Raw genomic sequence first — 17,982 nt, forward strand, 5'->3', positions numbered from 1 at the left:
AGACAAAGTTGCCTTAATAGCACTCCTAAACTGGATACAGCATCTTATTTAAAATGCAAATTATTAACTTACTCTATTATTTTTATGACTGAGTTCAGAAGGCATTTTTCTCAGCTGTTAAAGAAACAATAAAGATTCTGTTTGCAGCCACAAAAAGAAAGTGGATGAAGCTCTATTAGAGAGACTTGTACAGGACATGAAGGCAATCAAGAACAGCTAGCATTGATTTATGAAGAAAAAAACACACTTGGTCAATCTGATTGCACCCTATAATGGAATGGCTGGCTACATGGACAAGGATGGAAGAGTGGGCACAATAGATCTTGACTTCAGTACAGGGATTGAAATGATTTCCTGCAGTACTTTCACTCACAAACTGAGGAAATATGGCACGAACAAGCTGTTTGCTAGATGCATTGAAAACTGCCTAGGTTGATGGGCTCAGAGGGTGGCAACTGGTGGCTTGGCAATGTGCCTGAAGGCCCATAGCATGTTCAGTACTCTAGAGGTTGATACTAGGGCATATATAGTACATTGTCTTCATCAAAAACGTGGACCATGGGACAGGATACACTCTCTGGCTATTTCAAGGTAACAATAAGTTAGGAGGGATGGCTGACACACTAAACAGTAAAGCTTAAATTCTCAGAGACTTTGAGAATCTTCAGGACTGGGCTGACAGAAGCCTTAACATGTTCAACACGGAGAAACACAAGGATAAATGCTCAACCCTGGTCATAAGGCCGAATAAGCCCTTCCATTGGTACGAGCTGGGAAGAAACAGGCTAGCTATCAGCTTCATCGAAAATGACCTGGGGTTATGTGAAAGCTGAGTCCAACACAAGCACATAGTGTGCTCTCATCCCAAAGATGGGAAATCACACAGTAGCCTACATTAGGAGTATGGGCAATAGGCTGAGGAAAGTTACTGTCCCCCTTTGCTTGGTGTTGGTGAGGTGCTGGCTGGACACAGGGCCCAGTTTGGTGCTTCCTCAGATCAAGACAGGGCAGCTCCAGTGAACACTATCAAGACAATCAGGATCTAAATCACATCATCTTGAAGGAGATGATGAGGTGTCCTGGGACTGTCTTGCCTGTTGAAGAGTGTTGGGGGTCATATAACAGCAACACTCAATTACTTGAAGGGGTATTACAAATATGGTAGAGCTAAACTTCCCTTGGTAGTGGTATGCATTACAACAGGAAACCATGGGCACAAGTGGCTCAGAAGGTCCAAAGAAGACATTATGAAACAAATTATTTACATGGAAGGTAGTTAACCTGGACAAGCTATGTAAATTTTATTTTGGATAGTTTCGAGAGCTGTCAAGACAAAACTGCAACAGATGTGATTCACTTCAAGCAGGGAAGCTGGACTGCAATACCAGAAGTCCCTTACGACCTTTATGATTGAGCACAGGTGTAAAGGTGATGACTTTCCTGGTCTAGGATTCTTGTTTATTGATGGAAGACAGCCTTAAAACGGTCACCAAAATAGTGTCTGGACTTTATTATTAATTTATGATTTTAGGCATATGCATGAGTAAAAATAAAAATACTCTGCCATCTGTCGATATCCGGCAAACTGCAAAGGTTGTTTTCTGAAAAAAAGACTATTTCATCACCACATTTAAACTGTTACTTGCTATTTCAGTTGGCAATATAAAAATAGCAAAGAAATGCAAGGTATTTTGAAAATTCACCAACTGTCAAGTGATTCAGCGTGTTATTTATTCAACTTGTAAAAGTGGTGGAAGTGCCTGTAGCCAGACTCCGTGAGTCCCCAGAATAATTTAAAACTCATTAGCAACCTTGATAGCTAACCTATCTTCTGTTAATAATATACATGAGTTTGCAATATCTACCTTTCACTTTTTTTTTAAGTATGGTAAAGGTCACCGAGATGCTCAGTTTTGGCTGCAGTATGAGTTATTCCTGCCTTCGAGACTGCCTTCCCCTCCTCCCCGCTGCACCCCGAGACGAGAGGACAGGCCGCCCACCTCCCTTCCCCTTTCACGACCCCTGAGCAGCCCGGTTCTCTTGCTGTTTTCCCGTTGCAATCGCAGTCCGAAGCATTCTTTTTTTATGCATCCCCGAGGAGGCAGTGCTTCGGGAGCGCTGTTGCGCCACACACCCGGCACCCCACAGACACCGCTTCCCTACAACCCGCGCCCTCCCCCCAGCGCTCAGCTAGAGACGGGGCGGGCAGCGCGGCACCGGCCCGGCCGTCCGCTTCCTTCCGCTCTCGGCAGGAGGAGGTGGAGCGGGCGGAGGCGGTGGCTGCCGGGCGGTGGATGGCGGCGAGCGGCGGCGCCGGGCTGCTGCCCTTCCTGCGCCTGCTGGGGCAGCTCAAGGTGGGCGCGGGCGCTGCGGGAGAAGGGCCCGGGGCAGCGGCGCGGCGGCGGGGGCTGCCGGGGTGTGTGCCCGCCGGCGTGTGCGTGTGCCCGCCGGCCTCGCGCGGGTCCGGTTTCCCCGGCAGTGCCCGGGCAGCGGCGGGGGCGCAGTCGGTGGAGGCCGGCGGAGAGCCGGAGCCTCCGCCCGAGGTGTGCCTGGCGGCCCCGCCGCGGCGCCTGCGGAGCGGAGGCGGCCGGGCCAGGCCGGGCTGGGGCTGCGGCGAGGAGAGGGGGTCGCCGGGCGGGACAGGGCAGGGTGCCCCGGCCCTTCGGCTGCGGCTGGGCCGTGTTCCTGGCACAGTCTTGGGGAGCCCGGTCTGGTCGTCGGGGCAGGTGTTTCCTGAAAGCATCGAAGCTCGCCGGCGCGTGGAGGTCACGGTGGGGCAAAATTTCTTCTGGTCTCTTCTCTGAAGAGAGGTAGTTCAGTTCCAAGAATTTTAACTTTTACAGTGCCGTGGTCTAGGAGACCATGGTGATGTCCTGCCAAAGGTTGGATTCCGTGATCTCAGAGGTCTTTTCAAACCTGACTGATTCAGTGATTCTGTGACACTCGTGCAGAGAGTACCACGGACAGGATGGGTGTACAGGAACGTGGCAAAGCCAGAGAGCGTATCCGATCATATGTACAGGATGGCAATGATGGCTTTGGTGACCGAAGACAAAAACCTTAACAAGGACAGGTGAGACTGCCTCTAGTTATCAAGACGATATATTAATGTTGTGGGAGAGTTGCAGACAAAATGCTAAAAAGAGCTGTCATCCTAAGAACTTTTAAAACACACTGAAGGAGTTTGAAAACCTTTCCCCTCTTCTTTTCCCTCCATCCTTTGGACAGGGTGCTGTTTACCTGGAGAACTGAAAGGGGCTAAAAACTTCTATTGCTAGACTGCGAGTGCAGAGGCAAGTCCTTAGTGCAGAGGCTCTGAGCTGGCCTTCTCTCAAGCTGTAAGTAAGCAAGCTGAAGATACTCATTGAACATAGCCTGAAGCAATAGACAGCAAGGGCAAAGCCATACACCATATGGATTTTGACTGAACTAGCACTCAGCAGCAGTTAAGGAGGCTCAGTAAACCTCTAGCACAGTAGAGAAAGCTTCATTATTGAATGAGTTGTTGAGTCCACTACAGGATCATGCTTGCTTTGTCCCTTCAGAAGCTATGTGAAGGCTTTTTTGAGCATTCTGCTGCAGACTGGCATAGCCATAGAGCTGTGAGTGTCAGATTATATGATGAATTTGAGATGGCTCTAATCAGATTAACTTCTACCTGTTGAAGGAACAACGTGAAAGTATATCGTAGTTAATTATCACAACATCCCTGAAAGCCAAGTGTACAAAAGCTAAGTACATACGAATGCTATGCTCTGGTACATGGTGTATTTATACTTGAATCTGTATTTACAAGCAGCAGGAGCTAGAAATCAGAAACTAAAAACACGTCTAAGTGGAAACTACTTCCCGTGGCACAGAAGTGAAAAATGTAAAGTTTAAAAAAAACTCCAGCCAACCTGTAGAATATAGGAAGGGTATAAATCCTGTCATCTCTTAGCTTTGTGGATAACAAGATATAACTTAAAATGCTGAAAAGATAATTATTCTGTCTTTGCTTCTTGTCAGATGCATACGATTAGCTTTGGTTCATGATATGGCTGAATGCATTGTTGGAGATATTGCTCCTGCAGATAATATCTCAAAAGAGGAGAAACACAGGAGAGAAGAGGTATGGACATAAGGCGTGAAAACACATCTGCAAAGCATTCTGTATGTTTTTAATGGTTTAGTGAAGGGACACTAAGCAATATAACACTGTCATTGGCATCACACAAGTCTGCCACAACCAACTACAATTTTCAACTCATTGTGATTTTTGTATCTTTAACATCACCACGTACAAAGTTATGACAGGGGAACCTTTGAAGTAATCTTCATCTTGGCCATTTATTCCCAAACTAACTGTAGTTTTGATAGCCTGTATAAGTCATTTCAGCAGCCTTACCAAAAGGTGGAGAGCAGGGAGTGGGTGCACTGACTGGGATGTATGACAGTTCATGTCATATCATATGTGTGGTGCCAGATCGTGCAGTTGTGACAAAGACTTTATTGAAACCTTTTGCACGGGACTCCAGACACAGGTGTCTTTTTTGTTTTGTTTTGGGTTTGTTTTTGTTTGTTTGTTGGGTGGGTTTTTTTGTTTTGTTGTTATTGTTGTTGTTGTGAGTGAGTGCAGCATGCCTAGAGTTACTTTATTTTTAGCCTTGTACATATCCAAACTGTTGGTTTGTCATTTCTGGTTTGTGGCATTATTTGAAGAAAATGTAAACCACTTCTGTAGCCACAGCTAGAGGGCAATGTGTCGCCTCAGAAACTCGTGATAGCCTTTTTGTTCAGTGTAAGAACATGCTAGGAAGTACATTGAAAAAATGAAATACCACAATTACAGTCGGTAAAGATATTATTTCAACAACACCGAATATGAATAAATCTGTAATTTCCACTTTCTTAGGAAAAAGCTTACTCCTAGAGTTAGTCACAGCCCCCCAATCCCAAGTTTTAAACAGATAAGCATTAAAGAGGGAGGGGAATAATCACTGAAGCATTATGTTACACTCTTTCAAGAGCTTCAAAACACTGAACAGAAAAAAAACCTCTTTCCTAGAAGCCTCTAAAGGTTGTTGTGTCACTGAGAATCAGGCTTCAACTTTTGTCTAGAGAGAATTCTCATTTGAATTTAGGCAAGGAAAAAGGTATTTTGATGCCTAAGTATGTTTAAAAAATTTTCTTGAGTATTTTCAGCTCCTGCTCTCACTTCACTCAGTGAGAACTTTGCTGTTGACTTTGTGGGAAGGAGGGTAAAGCATTAAATATTTAGGATGATTCTGAAATACTTTGTTGAAAAAATACAGGAAGGGTGGCAACTTCAGGAGATGGCTTGAGGGGAATTATCAATATTCTGCTTCCACTGCAGAGTTCTTTTTTCCCCTTTGCTCTACAGCTGATGTTGACCTGGTTCTGAAGTTTGCTGCTTGTGCAGTAAGTCTAACCAGCGAGTCTTGCCCAAGGCTAAGGCAGCAGAAAATGAACTTGATTTAAAAAAAAGTTTGGGTTTTTTTGAGGGGGAAGTTTTTTGGGTTGGGCTGTTTTTTTTCCAGGTAAGTCATTTTGGCCTGCTAACCTTGAAATCTGATGAGCTCCAGAGCTGGAAGGAGGTGGGAAGGAACAAGACCTTGATGCTTCAGTGGTGGGGGGCAATGGAATGCAGTTGTGCAGGATTTTTTTCCTCCCTTCTTAAATATGTTATTCCAGAGATGCTACCACCTTGGCCTTGGCCAGTGCTGTAGCCCTCTTCCCTTCCCCCCATCAAAACCTTGCCATGCCAACACAATACAATAATATTCTGTCTAGTGTATGTTTCTACGAACTTGGTAACAAGTAGATAATTATTCAGAAAAGACAGTGATAGAAATGTGCTTGCTCAAAAGATAGGTAAATGGAAATGGCCTCTTTTTTTCAGGCAGCTATGCAAGAACTGACCCAGCTTCTGTCAGAGGACCTCAGAAAAGAAATCTATGAACTCTGGGAAGTAAGCTTGCATTCTCTTAATCCTATGGTAAAATTCCAGGTGACCCAGTCTCTTCTTCCTGTGTACCTGTGAAACTGTGCCATCTCTTATTTTGACCTCAGAAAGCTAGATTTATTTGCTTAGGAGATAAAGCTTAATGGTATGAGTCAGGGTCGTTTTAGAATCCTTGTCTGACAGAAACCCTGGACTATGACAAAATAACCAGTTTTGGCCTCTGTCCTCTCAAAGTTCCAGATGAACCTGTCCAGAGCTTGATTTGTACAACTGAAAGAAGGGTTTGTCCTCTACATCCAGCTCACTTGAGTATAAATCTGTTTTTTTTATTACATTATCTCTTGTTCACATCTGGCCCTTTGCAGCTTTTAATACAGGAAGAAAATAATGGGAGCTGATGACGCCAGAGATTATTTTCTGCATTTTATACAAGTAATTTCTGTGGTTTCTGTTTCTTTATTATAAAGCCCATTAGGCTAAAATATCCAGTAGTAACTTAAAATGTTAAAGTAAATTAAAACTTAAGTTTGAACTTAAATATGACACAAAACAGCGCTTTTCTACAAACACTATGGATTTCATGCCTTGTGTACCTTAAAAGTTTTGATTGGAAAGTATCTTCTGTATTTGAAGGTGATTTAACTTTTTATGTGAACTCATGCAATTAATTGATAAGATCTTTTATACTTGTAAATGAAGGATGATTAGATTATTTCCAAAAAATTCAATTTTATAATTACTGTACTTCATCTTCTCCTAACATACAGTCGCATGAGGACGAGTGTATCCACAACCTCTTGTTCACATGTTGCTGCAAACAAAGCATTATATGTTTCTTGGACTCTGTGACCTGATTCTGTATCTTATATTGATATTCTTGCTTTTCTGCTTGGAATACATTTAAATTCCAGATATTTGCATCTAATTTCTGCCTTTTGTTACAACATTCTGTTTGTTTGTGGGGTTTTTGTTTTGCTTTGTTTTTTTTTTCCCTGTTATAGTTGTGTGGTGAACAGGCAGTGAGAATGTGTTCTCAGAGCTATATTTCAGGGTAAAGAGGTTAAATCACCATCATCAGATCTGGGAAATACTGTGTATGCATTTTTTTACTGAGCACTGGTTCCTTCTCCCTTGGGAAGCTGTTATAATTGAGAAAAATGAGTTTTGATAGATAAGGTTAGTCCTGTAGAACTGGTATTTTTCTCTGCTGGTCTCAGTCTTCTCTTATGATTGTATAAGAGCTGGTTCACTATGGAGTCAGTTCTTCAGCATGTTAGCTTTTCATCATTCTCATTAACCATAATTTAATATATGTGCACTTTTGATCATTTGGTCTTTGTTTCTACCTTCAGGATAATTTATTGGCATTGAGTCTGCAATGCACTAGCATGAGTGCAACCCACATAACAGCGAGGATAACCTAAAAATCTAACATTCATATGTAGTCCCTCTAGTCTTAAGTGAAACGACTAGGTGCTTCTTAAAAAGAAAAGAAAGAGGCAGAAAATAAGAAGCCTCCAGTCATTTGGTATGATACTCTGCTCTCACTTAGCCAGAGGCATTTCCCTATCATTTCTTTTGTGAGTGAAGAAAGTTATGGACCAGAGCTGAACAGTGGTGGGGCAAGATCTGTTGATGCTCTTATCAAGTCCTTCCTGCACTGGTCTACCTTCGTCTCTGCCTCTCTTTGCCTTTCCGCTTTACAAGGACTATTGCTTTGGACTGTGTTGGTGGGCACTCTGGAAGTGTAGTGTAGGGGAGAGAGGCAGCAGAAAGATGCCTCAGATATATTTTTGCTTTATAACAATCCAGAATATGTTTGAAAAAATAATAAAGTAAACGAGTCAGCACGTTTTGGCACGGTCCTGCTTGTTTATTCTCAAGTGCAAAAGCATGGGAGTAATTTTTAAAAGATAGCCTGTGACGTTGAAAAGACTAGTTACTGTTTTTCCAAAGTGTGCTGTTGTTTCATAGTCTTAAATACCTTTGGGGAAGAAACAGTGTTTATTTCAGCACTGTGCACAGTTGCACATATAATAGCTGATGTTTCTTGAGGGTAATGTGAGCTGAGGTATGAATAAGATCTGGTGGGTTGTATGGCACAAAGAAGTTGGTAACAGATTGATACTCCCAGTTTAATTGCTGGTGGTGGGACCGACCTTTACAGGAAAACAGCCCTAGTTGTCCTCCTGAAGTTCTCCTTTGTAATGCTGCCAAGAGTTTGTTGTCTTTGGTGGAACACCCCACTTCCCCCCACCCAAAAAAAAAGAAAAATAGTAGAATTAGATTTAAGAAAATAAGAAGTAGTATTTAAGACAAACAAACTCAGGTTCAAAGGAGAAAAAGAAGATAAAACATTGAAGTGAAATTGATTACTAAACTAACAATCAAAATGTAACTGAAAATTCAAAGTATCATTGAAATCCAAGTAGAATAGTAAATGAGTCAGTCATGGCTATCAAAATCTGGATTTTTGACTTCAGAGGTAACGTAATAAGCCTAAGTACAGGCTCCTAGTAGTATGTCAGACAAAGAAATGACTGTCACGCTTACCTGTGCTGGAATTACAAAGCCAGGATCTTGCCACTGCGGTGACACTCACACCACAGCTGTTGTCTTAAGATGCAGAAAGGGATGCCATGTTCTTTGGTCAGTAGGAAAACCTCTTCCTGTACTTGTGCTGCTCTTATCTGCAGAACTGCTGTGAGTCACAGGTTCTGTGGATCTGGGAGCACAGATGGGATGGTGTGTACTTAAGACTGATTAATGGTGATGATGAATCAAGTCAGGCCTGCCAAGGGTATCAAGCTGATTGGTAACCTGCACAGAAAAAAACATTTTTCCTGGAGTTGATTTTGGAAGTCAGGAGAAAACCAGTTAATGAGACATCACATGCAATGTGACAGAGAAAATGAAATGGCAAACCTGTCTGCAGCCATCACTGGAAGCAAATGACACCAACACAGTTCAAGTTGACCAGAAATGGGAATAACTCACAAATATATACTGATGATTACTGTAGAGAGGGAAAAGATAGCACAGAGATTAAAGGACTTAAAGTCTGAAGGGGGGGAAACCCCTTAACCACTCCCCTTCCTATCTCCTGGGAGAGACATAAGGACATAAGCAGCTCAGACAGATTAGACCAAAAAGATTAGGAAGGAATGACAGGAGAAATGTAAAGAACAGCTCCATATGGAAACAGCAAGTGGTGGAGAAACGTGCAAAACAGGTCTTAAAAATAGGTGATGACAACGCTTAGGCACACACTGTGGTAATTCATATTAGGCCAGGTCTCAAATGATCTTTATATGTAAAATGTTATTAAATGGAACCTATTGTTTAACTTGTATATGGTGCAGGGTTGCCTCCGTATCATCCCTGATTCAACCAAAACAACTGATATGTTTAGAGTTAGATTATGTTCTGAGTCCCATTACATTTAATATAAATTTGGCACATACTTATTTCAAGTTTTTTGCTGAATATCGTCTTAAAAACAAAGTGAAAGACGTAACTGCGGTGGATATTTATGGAGTGGCTTGTACTAATGAAGAAAATTCTTGATACATAAAGAGCTTTTAATACTCTGTTTCAGAGAAACAAAATTATTTTCCTATAACTTCAAATCTTTTCAGGAATATGAAAACCAGTCTACTGCAGAAGCCAAGTTTGTAAAACAGTTGGATCAGTGTGAGATGATACTACAAGCATTTGAGTATGAAGAGTTGGAAAACACACCTGGCAGATTGCAAGATTTTTATGATTCAACTGCTGGTATGACATTTGGGCTTTTTATTTTTCCTCTCTCATAAATGAAATAGATAAATTGCCTTTTTTTCTGACAGATATTCAGAGCAAGTGAGAACTAGTTATTTTACTCATTGCTCAAGTACCCTAAATATTTTGAGGAAAACTTAATGCAGTGTGAAAATACCTTATATTTATAGATATTGAGCCTGAAATTCATTTATGCCAAATTCCTTTTAGATCACTTTTTATCTAGACAGAGGCCCAGCTTTCATTACACTTGCATGGGTTTAAGGAATTGCCTGAAACATCAGAGGGGGCTTAAAGGAGTCTTCAGCCTTCACAGATGCTCTGACAGCAGCTTGTTTCTACTTTTTTAGTGTTTCATGCGCCAGTGAAGTAGCATTTGTTATCTCTACGTGAGCTGTGGTTGTGTGTAACCTGCCCAAGGTTCATGTATGTGAGAACCACCTCAGTGAAATGGTTTAGCTACAATTGTATTACCTTTTATTCTATCCATTGCTTTTCATCCTTTGCAAAATAAACTGATAGTTGAAAGGAGAAATAGGTGAAATAATAATCTTTATAATTTTAGCAAGGGAGCTGAACACCAGAAGAGAACTTGTGACTAAGTCAGCCAGTCCTGGAAAAAAACTAGGGGTAGACAAACTCAGGAAGAGGACTAGCAGTTACCAGACACTTCCTGACAAGTCCCATTTATACTTTAGTGACTCCTCAGGAAAATAATAAGCTCTCTGAAAAATGTAATAATTTGATTAGGGAAGATGGAAAAAAAGGACAACATGAACAAAGCTGGAATACTTAATTTTCTAACTGACATCTTTGCCCTCCTACCACAATTCAGTAAACTAAACTGAGCTGCTGTCTGAGTAGAGCCTACAGCATACACCCCAAGTGCACCTGTAATTGGAGTGGTTTCCTGTAGCAGTATACATGGTATCGGATTATCTTGGTCAGGGTGTATCCCTTTTTCAGCTCTTAAGGTCTTAATATGGCACAAAATATAAGCTTTTTGGTAAGAAGGGCTGTAACTACTCTTACTCCATAGTTGGATCAAACTGGGAGTATTCACTTTCTTAAATAATTTGACATTTATTCTGAGCCTGAAGTGACATCACTGCTGTCATTCCAGTGCCAGCCTTTCACATGTGGGAAAATGACAGCCTTATTCATTAAATTTCCCTTTCTTTTGTTTTGCAGGAAAGTTTTTTCACCCAGAAATACTTCGGCTTGTATCTCTGATTAACACAGAAAGGAATAAAAAAATAGCTGCTACATCTCGTCCACATTCCTGAGGTGTTCTTAAATGCTGTAGCTATAATAAATACTTTGTTTTATATTCTGTGCATTATGTTTCCTTCTGTAAGATCACTGATTCTGCCAGCAGATTTTTTTCCTGTGCATTCTTGCTGAGAATCCGAGGACCACTTAGATACGAGCAGGGAGCATAGTTAGATCAGAGTTTGTGTCAAGGACCAAATATTTAGAATTATCTTGTTTGGGTTTTTCCTTTTTTTTTTTTTTTAAATCAGCCTTTGATTAATGCAGTCTCAGTTACAAATAGATTCTCCGCTGGGGAAATTCAAGTAGGTTTAAAAATTAGCTGATTGCAATCTAATCAGTTCATGTAATGCACTGTGTATGTCTTCTTCTGTGACTTCCAAGTATGTATGGATTTAATTACCTTTCAGTGGGTTAATATCCACTCACAGTGCTACACAGAAATGAGACCAATGAGCACGTTCCTCTACGAGCTCTTGACTGAGCCTAGAGATGAGATTTCTTTTGAGTACATAAGCCTTAAGAAGTGATGGTGGATAAAATTGGTAATCTCATTAATTATATTTTCTCATTATCTTCATTGTTTCATAGGACTTTCCAACTGTTCATGTGCTGTGTCAAGGACTGGTGCCAACATTTCCATAATTCCAATATTCCTTACTCCCCCTCAGCCAAGACTGGCAGTTTTACAGACTCTTTGACAGGTGATTGATAATCACAGAATAGCTGAGGTTGGGAGCGACCTTTGGTGTTTGTGCAGTCTAACACAGAAGCCTCTATACCTGTGTAAAGCTGGTTCCCTTCTTCTGGCTGTTACACACTGGTACTGATTCTGCCGTAAATGAGTTTCTGGCAGAAGTAATATTGCCAGTGTAGAAGTACAGAATGATTGGGAAGTAAAGCTGTAGTGATGGTAAATGCCATAATGAGGCCAGTGTCTGCACAGCCAACTGCTGAGTTGTGTGCAGCTGGAGATTAAGGCAATGTCATGATTACCAAGTAAGCAAAGTTTGCACCTGGAAAATTTACATGGTCGAGAACTGGAGCTCGCTTCTCTGTCTTCCGCCTCATGTCAAATGAAGAAGCATAAAACTAAATTCAATTGTCATCCAGTTTAAAGATAGGTAATGTAGCTGAGCACACATTTTCAGGCACCATGACTCAGGAAATGTTTCCTTTATGCAAACCTCAGGGGCCTGACCAAAGCTTGTGTAGCGTTCTGCAGCTGGTGCCTTTGGCAGAGGGACAGAGTGCTGGGCACAGCTGCTGGGAGCTCTTGCTTTAGGGGTTGGCACAGTGCACAAAATCTGCAGAGCATATTGGTCTGGTCCAGAGGAGATGTGAGATGCCTGATCTGTAAGGAACCCCACAAGGGAGCAGTTGTGCCCTGTGGAAACCCTGGAAGAACAGGTTGTGCTTTGCTGAGCAATAGGAAAGTGGTTATTGGCAACAGACAGTCATACTGCCAGTGGGATGGAGTGGGGCCCACTGAGCTCTCTTCAGCATATTTATTCCACCAAGATGCACACAGATTGTAGTCTCTTAGTTTGCACTGAATGCTGAGCGTGAAAGAGCTCAGATGCATTGAAAGACAGAACTGAGAACATTCTTAACAAACCACAAAAGTGGCCTTGAAGAGATGCTTGGTAGAAACATACACAGCACAAGCGCTACCCTAAACGGGAACAGTTCATTCCTGCAATGAAGTAAGGAAGCTTCCCTGTTCTGCAGGGGATATAGGGGACAGTGTGAAACCCCAGTGCAGTGGTGCTAGCCTGAGAAATGGAGACATGGTTTGGGTGTGCATTGCGTGGGGTTTGGTTTTAAACAAATGCAACAGGTAGTTTGTGTAAAATTACATTCCCTTCTACTTGCTGCCATTGCAATCCTATGTCAGTTTTGGACACTGCATTGTAACAGAAACAGGAGTTAGTTGGAAGGAGATGGGAGAAGAAGGTGTGATCAGAAAGCATGAGCTGTGATGACAGGTTGATAGGTTAGCAAAAAGCCTGTGGCATTTCAGGCTTCCTAATGCAGTTCTAAAGTGCACTACTCACCTGTAGGAAAAGGTGCTGGACCTCATGACCTGCAAGAGGAACTTGCCTCCTCCTTTGTCTTTCTCCTGATCTGTTCATATCAGCATTGACCCTACACCTAGTGGCAGCTGCTGTCATGACAGCAACATTTAAGAATTTGTATGGATGGAAGTGAAGCTTGCCTGGCCAGCCTACCTCCACTAGCACTCTTGAAATTATGCTCTTAATGAATGCAATTAAATGCAATTTACTGATCCCCAGAAGTATTTTCAATGTGTATACATACATACATAAATAAATAAAATGAGGTCTAAATTAGTGTCCCCACAGTGTTTGGACTCCATGTTTTGACCTTGGTTTGGCTGCTGGCCCCGCTCAAAAGGTCAGTGGTTTTAGACCTAGATGTTTTCTGCCATGCATTTCACTTTTATTGAACTTAGTTCAAGTATGTTTCTCCATTGAACCTCAGACTTTTCAAAACTTGGGCCCCAGATTTTTCATGGGGAATTTCAGGCCCAAAAGAAACTGAACAGATTTTAAAAACTGTAAGTAATAATAGCAGATTATGTTCATGCAATTTACCTTGATATTCTTCCATGAAATAGCAAGGCTTATAGATGCACAGTAATCATAGAATCATAGAATGGTTTGGGTTGGAAGGGACTTTTAAGACCATCTAGTTCCAACCCCCACTGCCATGGGCAGGGACACCTCCCACTAGACCAGGTTGCTCAGTACTACTAGTAAACACAGAATTAAAACATCACAAAGGGTAAAAGAGTAAGAGAGAAATTTATTTTTAATAAGAATATCAAGAACTTCATTTACACAAACTAGACCATTAATAGCTTACATTTTAAATAAATACACATTTATGCACAAAACCACATAAAATAAGCTAGAAAATTGTCACAAGAATACTAGATAAGCATAATTAGATTTGCTTCCATGCTAAAAATCACACTAAAGAGGCATGTGATATAAATGTCCAAAGTTAACTTATGTCCAGTAGAACATTACAAAAGGACTTTCAACTTTGTAAAAATTACCAAAAGCCAGACGGGGAAAAAAAAAAAATCACTTAAAGCCAAGTTTTCTCACAAAATTTTAAGCAGTCTGTAATGTCAAACTCACTAACACTGATTTGAAGCTTTGGCATATGCTCAAAAAATGCATCCATTTTCAAAGTAGCCAGGCTCTTTTCCATCTTGTTTATTGATAACATTGTGCTCTCCTCAATCTGGTGAACTGAATAATGCAACATGCATACTGACACGTGCTCACTAGACAGCCAGATAGTGTCACAAACATGCTGCTCTTTCCTTAGAAAAAATGTTAGAAGAATGCAAGAAAGCATGCTGAATCAAAGCTGATAGATGCCTGGCTCTTGGTGACTGAGCAGAGATAACGCAGTTGGTGGAATTATGTCCCAGAGCGAAGCATGACAAAATTTGACACCAAGAGTGAAGTTTTTACTCATCCGGTATATTGTGAGATGACAGGGTCTATCCTAGCAGCTCTGAAATGCAGCCTGAAGGCATGGGCTCTCTAACCTATGGCACATCTGAAGCCAGTTGTTGGGTTTGTATTCTTTCACTTAAGGCTGTAGCTTGACTGAAGCTCATAAATACCTTCCCTTATTTTTGAGGGTAAGATATGGAGGCAAAAATATTAGAGGTTTCCTCCGCTCCACTTGATTTTGTAATTAACTTATACTGTCAAGCCTTACCAAACCATAGAGAGCAAGCAACAGTACATATTTCTAAACTGAAACTTTTCCAGCCACAGTGACCATCTTGAATCCAGAGCTGTGATCAGTTCAGTTTCTGCATGAATAACTGGGCGTCTCTTCCTGTCCTCCTTAACTCTGCCGATTAACAGGTGGAAGGCAATGCCAGACTGTACCAGTGAAGGAGAAAAAATTTTTTGTGACAATAAGTGGTTTTAATTCTGTTAGGAAACAGATCATGTACTGAAACTCCTGAACAAAGGGCACCTGGTATGGCTGGTAGACAGCTGGTGTAGGGGCTACTGCTGGCAGTTGAAAGCTTAGCACAGCTCTAGGTCCATCTGTCTGATGTGGCACTGAGAGGGGATCCGGAAACCAACACATACAAAAGAGTAAACTAAAAGAGTTAAGAAACAGGAACTGGGAGACTGTTGGAGGGAAGTCATGTGAAAATGAAAACTATGTTAGTCACTTAACACAGAATTTAGTGCATTATAGCCAATGACTGGTGTGTGGTTTTGGTGATGTACAAAGTACCTGGCGCTAAAATGGCCCATCTAAAATAGAAATAGGGAGAGGAAACATTTCTCCAACACAAGGCCAGGGAGGCAGTTTTCCAAAGCTGACAAAACCTTGTTGCACAAGCTGTGTGGTGAGAGAAGGTTGCAAATCACTGTCTGGGCAAGTCTCTGAAGAGAAGTATGTGGGGCTCAGGAGGGCCTGAAGCTTAACACTGAAGCTCTTCTTCACTCTCAGGAAGTCGGGTACCAGCAAGAGAGCTCTGAGCGCTGGCATGGGCTGTAGAGCTGAGAACTTCTTCAAAACTGCCTCCTGTGTGGCTTGTCCCACCAACCTTGGTCTGAAACAAGGCAAACAGAAAACAGAAAGTTCTTCTGTTCACACTGAAGCAAGTCCCATTTGCATTCCACCCCATGGTCATGGAGAGCTGGGAACTGTTCAGGCATAGAACAGGTAGGATGTTTTTTTCTTAGAACAACAGATACAAAAACAGTCAAATAAAGCAAATTCTTTCCTCCCCCAATTTCTAAACTAGGCTGCCATTGTAAAATCTGCCAGTGGCATGTCTCACACACTTAAAGGAACCAGTCCCTAAGCAGATCCCAGGCAGAATCCTAGACCCTACCACTAAACCCAGTGTGGTTATCTATGTGAGTAGCTCACACTGGTTTCACTGTTTTTTTCTAGTTCTATGAAACCTGGATAAGAGATGGGTATTAAAATGAACTGGTTCATTTGCTGAGTAAAGTGGCCCATCCGCCTGCAATGGTAACACACCTTCTCGCAAAATACATAAACCGTACTGGGATTTTGGACAGCAGAAGGAATGTAGTAACCAAAGAACAAACCTAGCAGCTTGTCTCCCTTCAGGCTATATATCTATCTACATAGATATTGATATACAAAACTGCCTGCAGCATTTTCATTGAGGAAGGCGGTGAAGAGATATCAAATTACATTAATGAAGTGTATGACAACGTGCTTGCACATCTACTTCAGGTCACTGAATTTGTAAATGTAGTAAAAATAAAAACCAGTAAGACTTAATCTCTGAAAAAGAGTTTTCCTAACAAAGACAGAGCTTTATCTAAAGATTTGGAAATGACCAAGCCAAAGTGACGAAGAGACAAAGCTGTTTTGACTAGGTTGTCTTGGTAAGAAAATGTTCTTTTGTGGCTTGCCCACTCAAAGTTGACTCAAGTCTGAAAACAGGGCAAAAACTCTGTACTCCATCCTAGAATTGTAGCAGGACTTAAAGACAAGCTGTCATTTTTTGAGCCTGTCAGCCACTGAATGCTCAAGAAGGTTATTTTAATTAAATGAACTTTGTGTCCTAAGTTTCCAAAGGGTTAATCCTATGTAATCCTTTGTTTCTTTAGCTAGCTCAGCAGTTTGCCTAGCTTGAAAGTCCAATAAAATAAGGTAGTAGTGGGCTTGATATTTGCTCTGACAGTTTGAGTCACTGATTAAAAGTTCCCATCTCAAGAGGTAAAAATCTGTATCCAGTCTAGTTTGAGAAGGTGTCGGTCCATCACTAATTTTTGCAAACAGCAATATGAAATACATGTATTGTTAAATGCTGGTGGGCCCAGAATTTCCAGCAAAAAGGCAGCTACTGCCTAGTAAAGCTAGTATTAAGTTTTTATGGCAAGAGTCATGACTTTTATTTGCCAATTAAAATTCTCAAAAGAACATTGATTCAGACTAATCAGGGTGATTGTGAAAGTAAACTATTCCTGCATTGCTTCAAATGACTCAGATAAGGTGCATCTTGATTTGGACACCTCAAAATAAGAAACATTAATGCAATTTCATTTTCTTTTTCTTTCATTTGTTTTTCTGCCTACTCTTCCATCCAAAACTAAGAATGAGGAAAGTCACTTCACTGGCCAGTACCCCAGTGTTTATGCAAATATTTAATTCACCAGTGTTCAGATTTTCAGAAAAGCTGAAAAGAACGAGGTGCTGTTTGATTACTAGGGGGAAACTAATACATTCTCCCAAGAAAGCTGCAACCCAAAGACCAAACTCCAAGAGCAAATCAAATTTATTTTTAAATTTGACTTCTAAATGTATGAAATCTGAACATCAATTTTGGCTAATATAGGGGATAGGAGGGACATGATAAGACTGCTGCTGTCCTTTTCTTTTTTTTCAGAAGCCTCTCTGGGAAGTTCTCCACTTTTTCAGACCACAACAGGATCCTAGAATTGAAGAGGAACCACATGATTTCTCCCCCCATCCCCCAGTCCTCCTAATCTTACAAGGCTTGGAAAAGAGGCAGGCAAAAGGAAGAACAGTAATGAGACATTCCCATTTGTGCATAGTCTATACTGGTGGCACCCTAGGTCCATAACTCCAGCTTCCCCATTTGCAGAAGGAAATGAAAGAAAGAATGAGAAAACAGACAGAAAATATTTCAGAAAATGCTAGTGGGTTTGCCAATGGACAATGAATTATTTCAGACTCAAAACTTACTGTATTGTCCTGCTTAATTAGAGCTTCCTTAAAGGATGATCTAAGAGCACTCTGAACACAGCAGGCTGAGCTGGCCTGACAAATAGTCTCCTCTAGAACACCTTTGCTTAATCAGCAGAGTAAGTTCTGCCTCCTCAAGTGAAACACTGTGAGAGGAAATGGTCTTCAGAGCTGTGCAGTTTGAACTGACTTTTTCTGAATCA

At 41.4% G+C, this 17,982-nt stretch overlaps 2 protein-coding genes across 5 annotated transcripts in view; one reads left to right on the forward strand and one right to left on the reverse strand.

Moving 5' to 3' along the window:
* The first annotated feature begins 2,225 nt into the window (after positions 1–2,225).
* On the forward strand, positions 2,226–11,081 carry HDDC2 (HD domain containing 2). Of its 2 annotated transcripts, XM_027691944.1 has the most exons (6): positions 2,226–2,354; positions 2,952–3,073; positions 4,009–4,111; positions 5,903–5,971; positions 9,604–9,742; positions 10,937–11,081. In XM_027691944.1, exons 1-6 carry the CDS (start codon positions 2,295–2,297, stop codon positions 11,029–11,031), a joined length of 588 nt encoding a protein of 195 aa, XP_027547745.1. In that variant the 5' UTR covers positions 2,226–2,294; the 3' UTR covers positions 11,032–11,081. The 2 variants fall into 2 exon arrangements, with proteins under 2 accessions (XP_027547745.1, XP_027547755.1); XM_027691954.1 differs by lacking the exon at positions 5,903–5,971.
* Positions 11,082–13,822: 2,741 nt separating this feature from the next.
* TPD52L1 (TPD52 like 1) overlaps positions 13,823–17,982 on the reverse strand; it is a 54,450-nt gene continuing 50,290 nt past the window's right edge. For all 3 annotated transcript variants that reach the window (XM_027691978.1, XM_027691969.1, XM_027691987.1), the window contains one exon: positions 13,823–15,641. In XM_027691978.1, coding sequence (XP_027547779.1) covers positions 15,510–15,641 — 132 coding nt within the window. In that variant the 3' untranslated portion in view covers positions 13,823–15,509. The remainder of the gene's footprint in view (positions 15,642–17,982) is intronic.

Source organism: Neopelma chrysocephalum, unplaced genomic scaffold, assembly GCF_003984885.1.
Source record: "Neopelma chrysocephalum unplaced genomic scaffold, ASM398488v2 Primary Assembly neopelma1_23, whole genome shotgun sequence".
NCBI lineage: Eukaryota > Metazoa > Chordata > Aves > Passeriformes > Pipridae > Neopelma > Neopelma chrysocephalum.

Coding starts and splice junctions, on each gene's coding strand:
- HDDC2 (XM_027691944.1), top strand. CDS start 2,295: ATGGCGGCGAGCGGCGGCGCCGGGCTGCTGCCCTTCCTGCGCCTGCTG. Junction 3,074..4,008: donor AAAAACCTTAACAAGGACAG/GTGAGACTGCCT, acceptor GCTTCTTGTCAG/ATGCATACGATTAGCTTTGG. Junction 5,972..9,603: donor AAATCTATGAACTCTGGGAA/GTAAGCTTGCAT, acceptor AAATCTTTTCAG/GAATATGAAAACCAGTCTAC.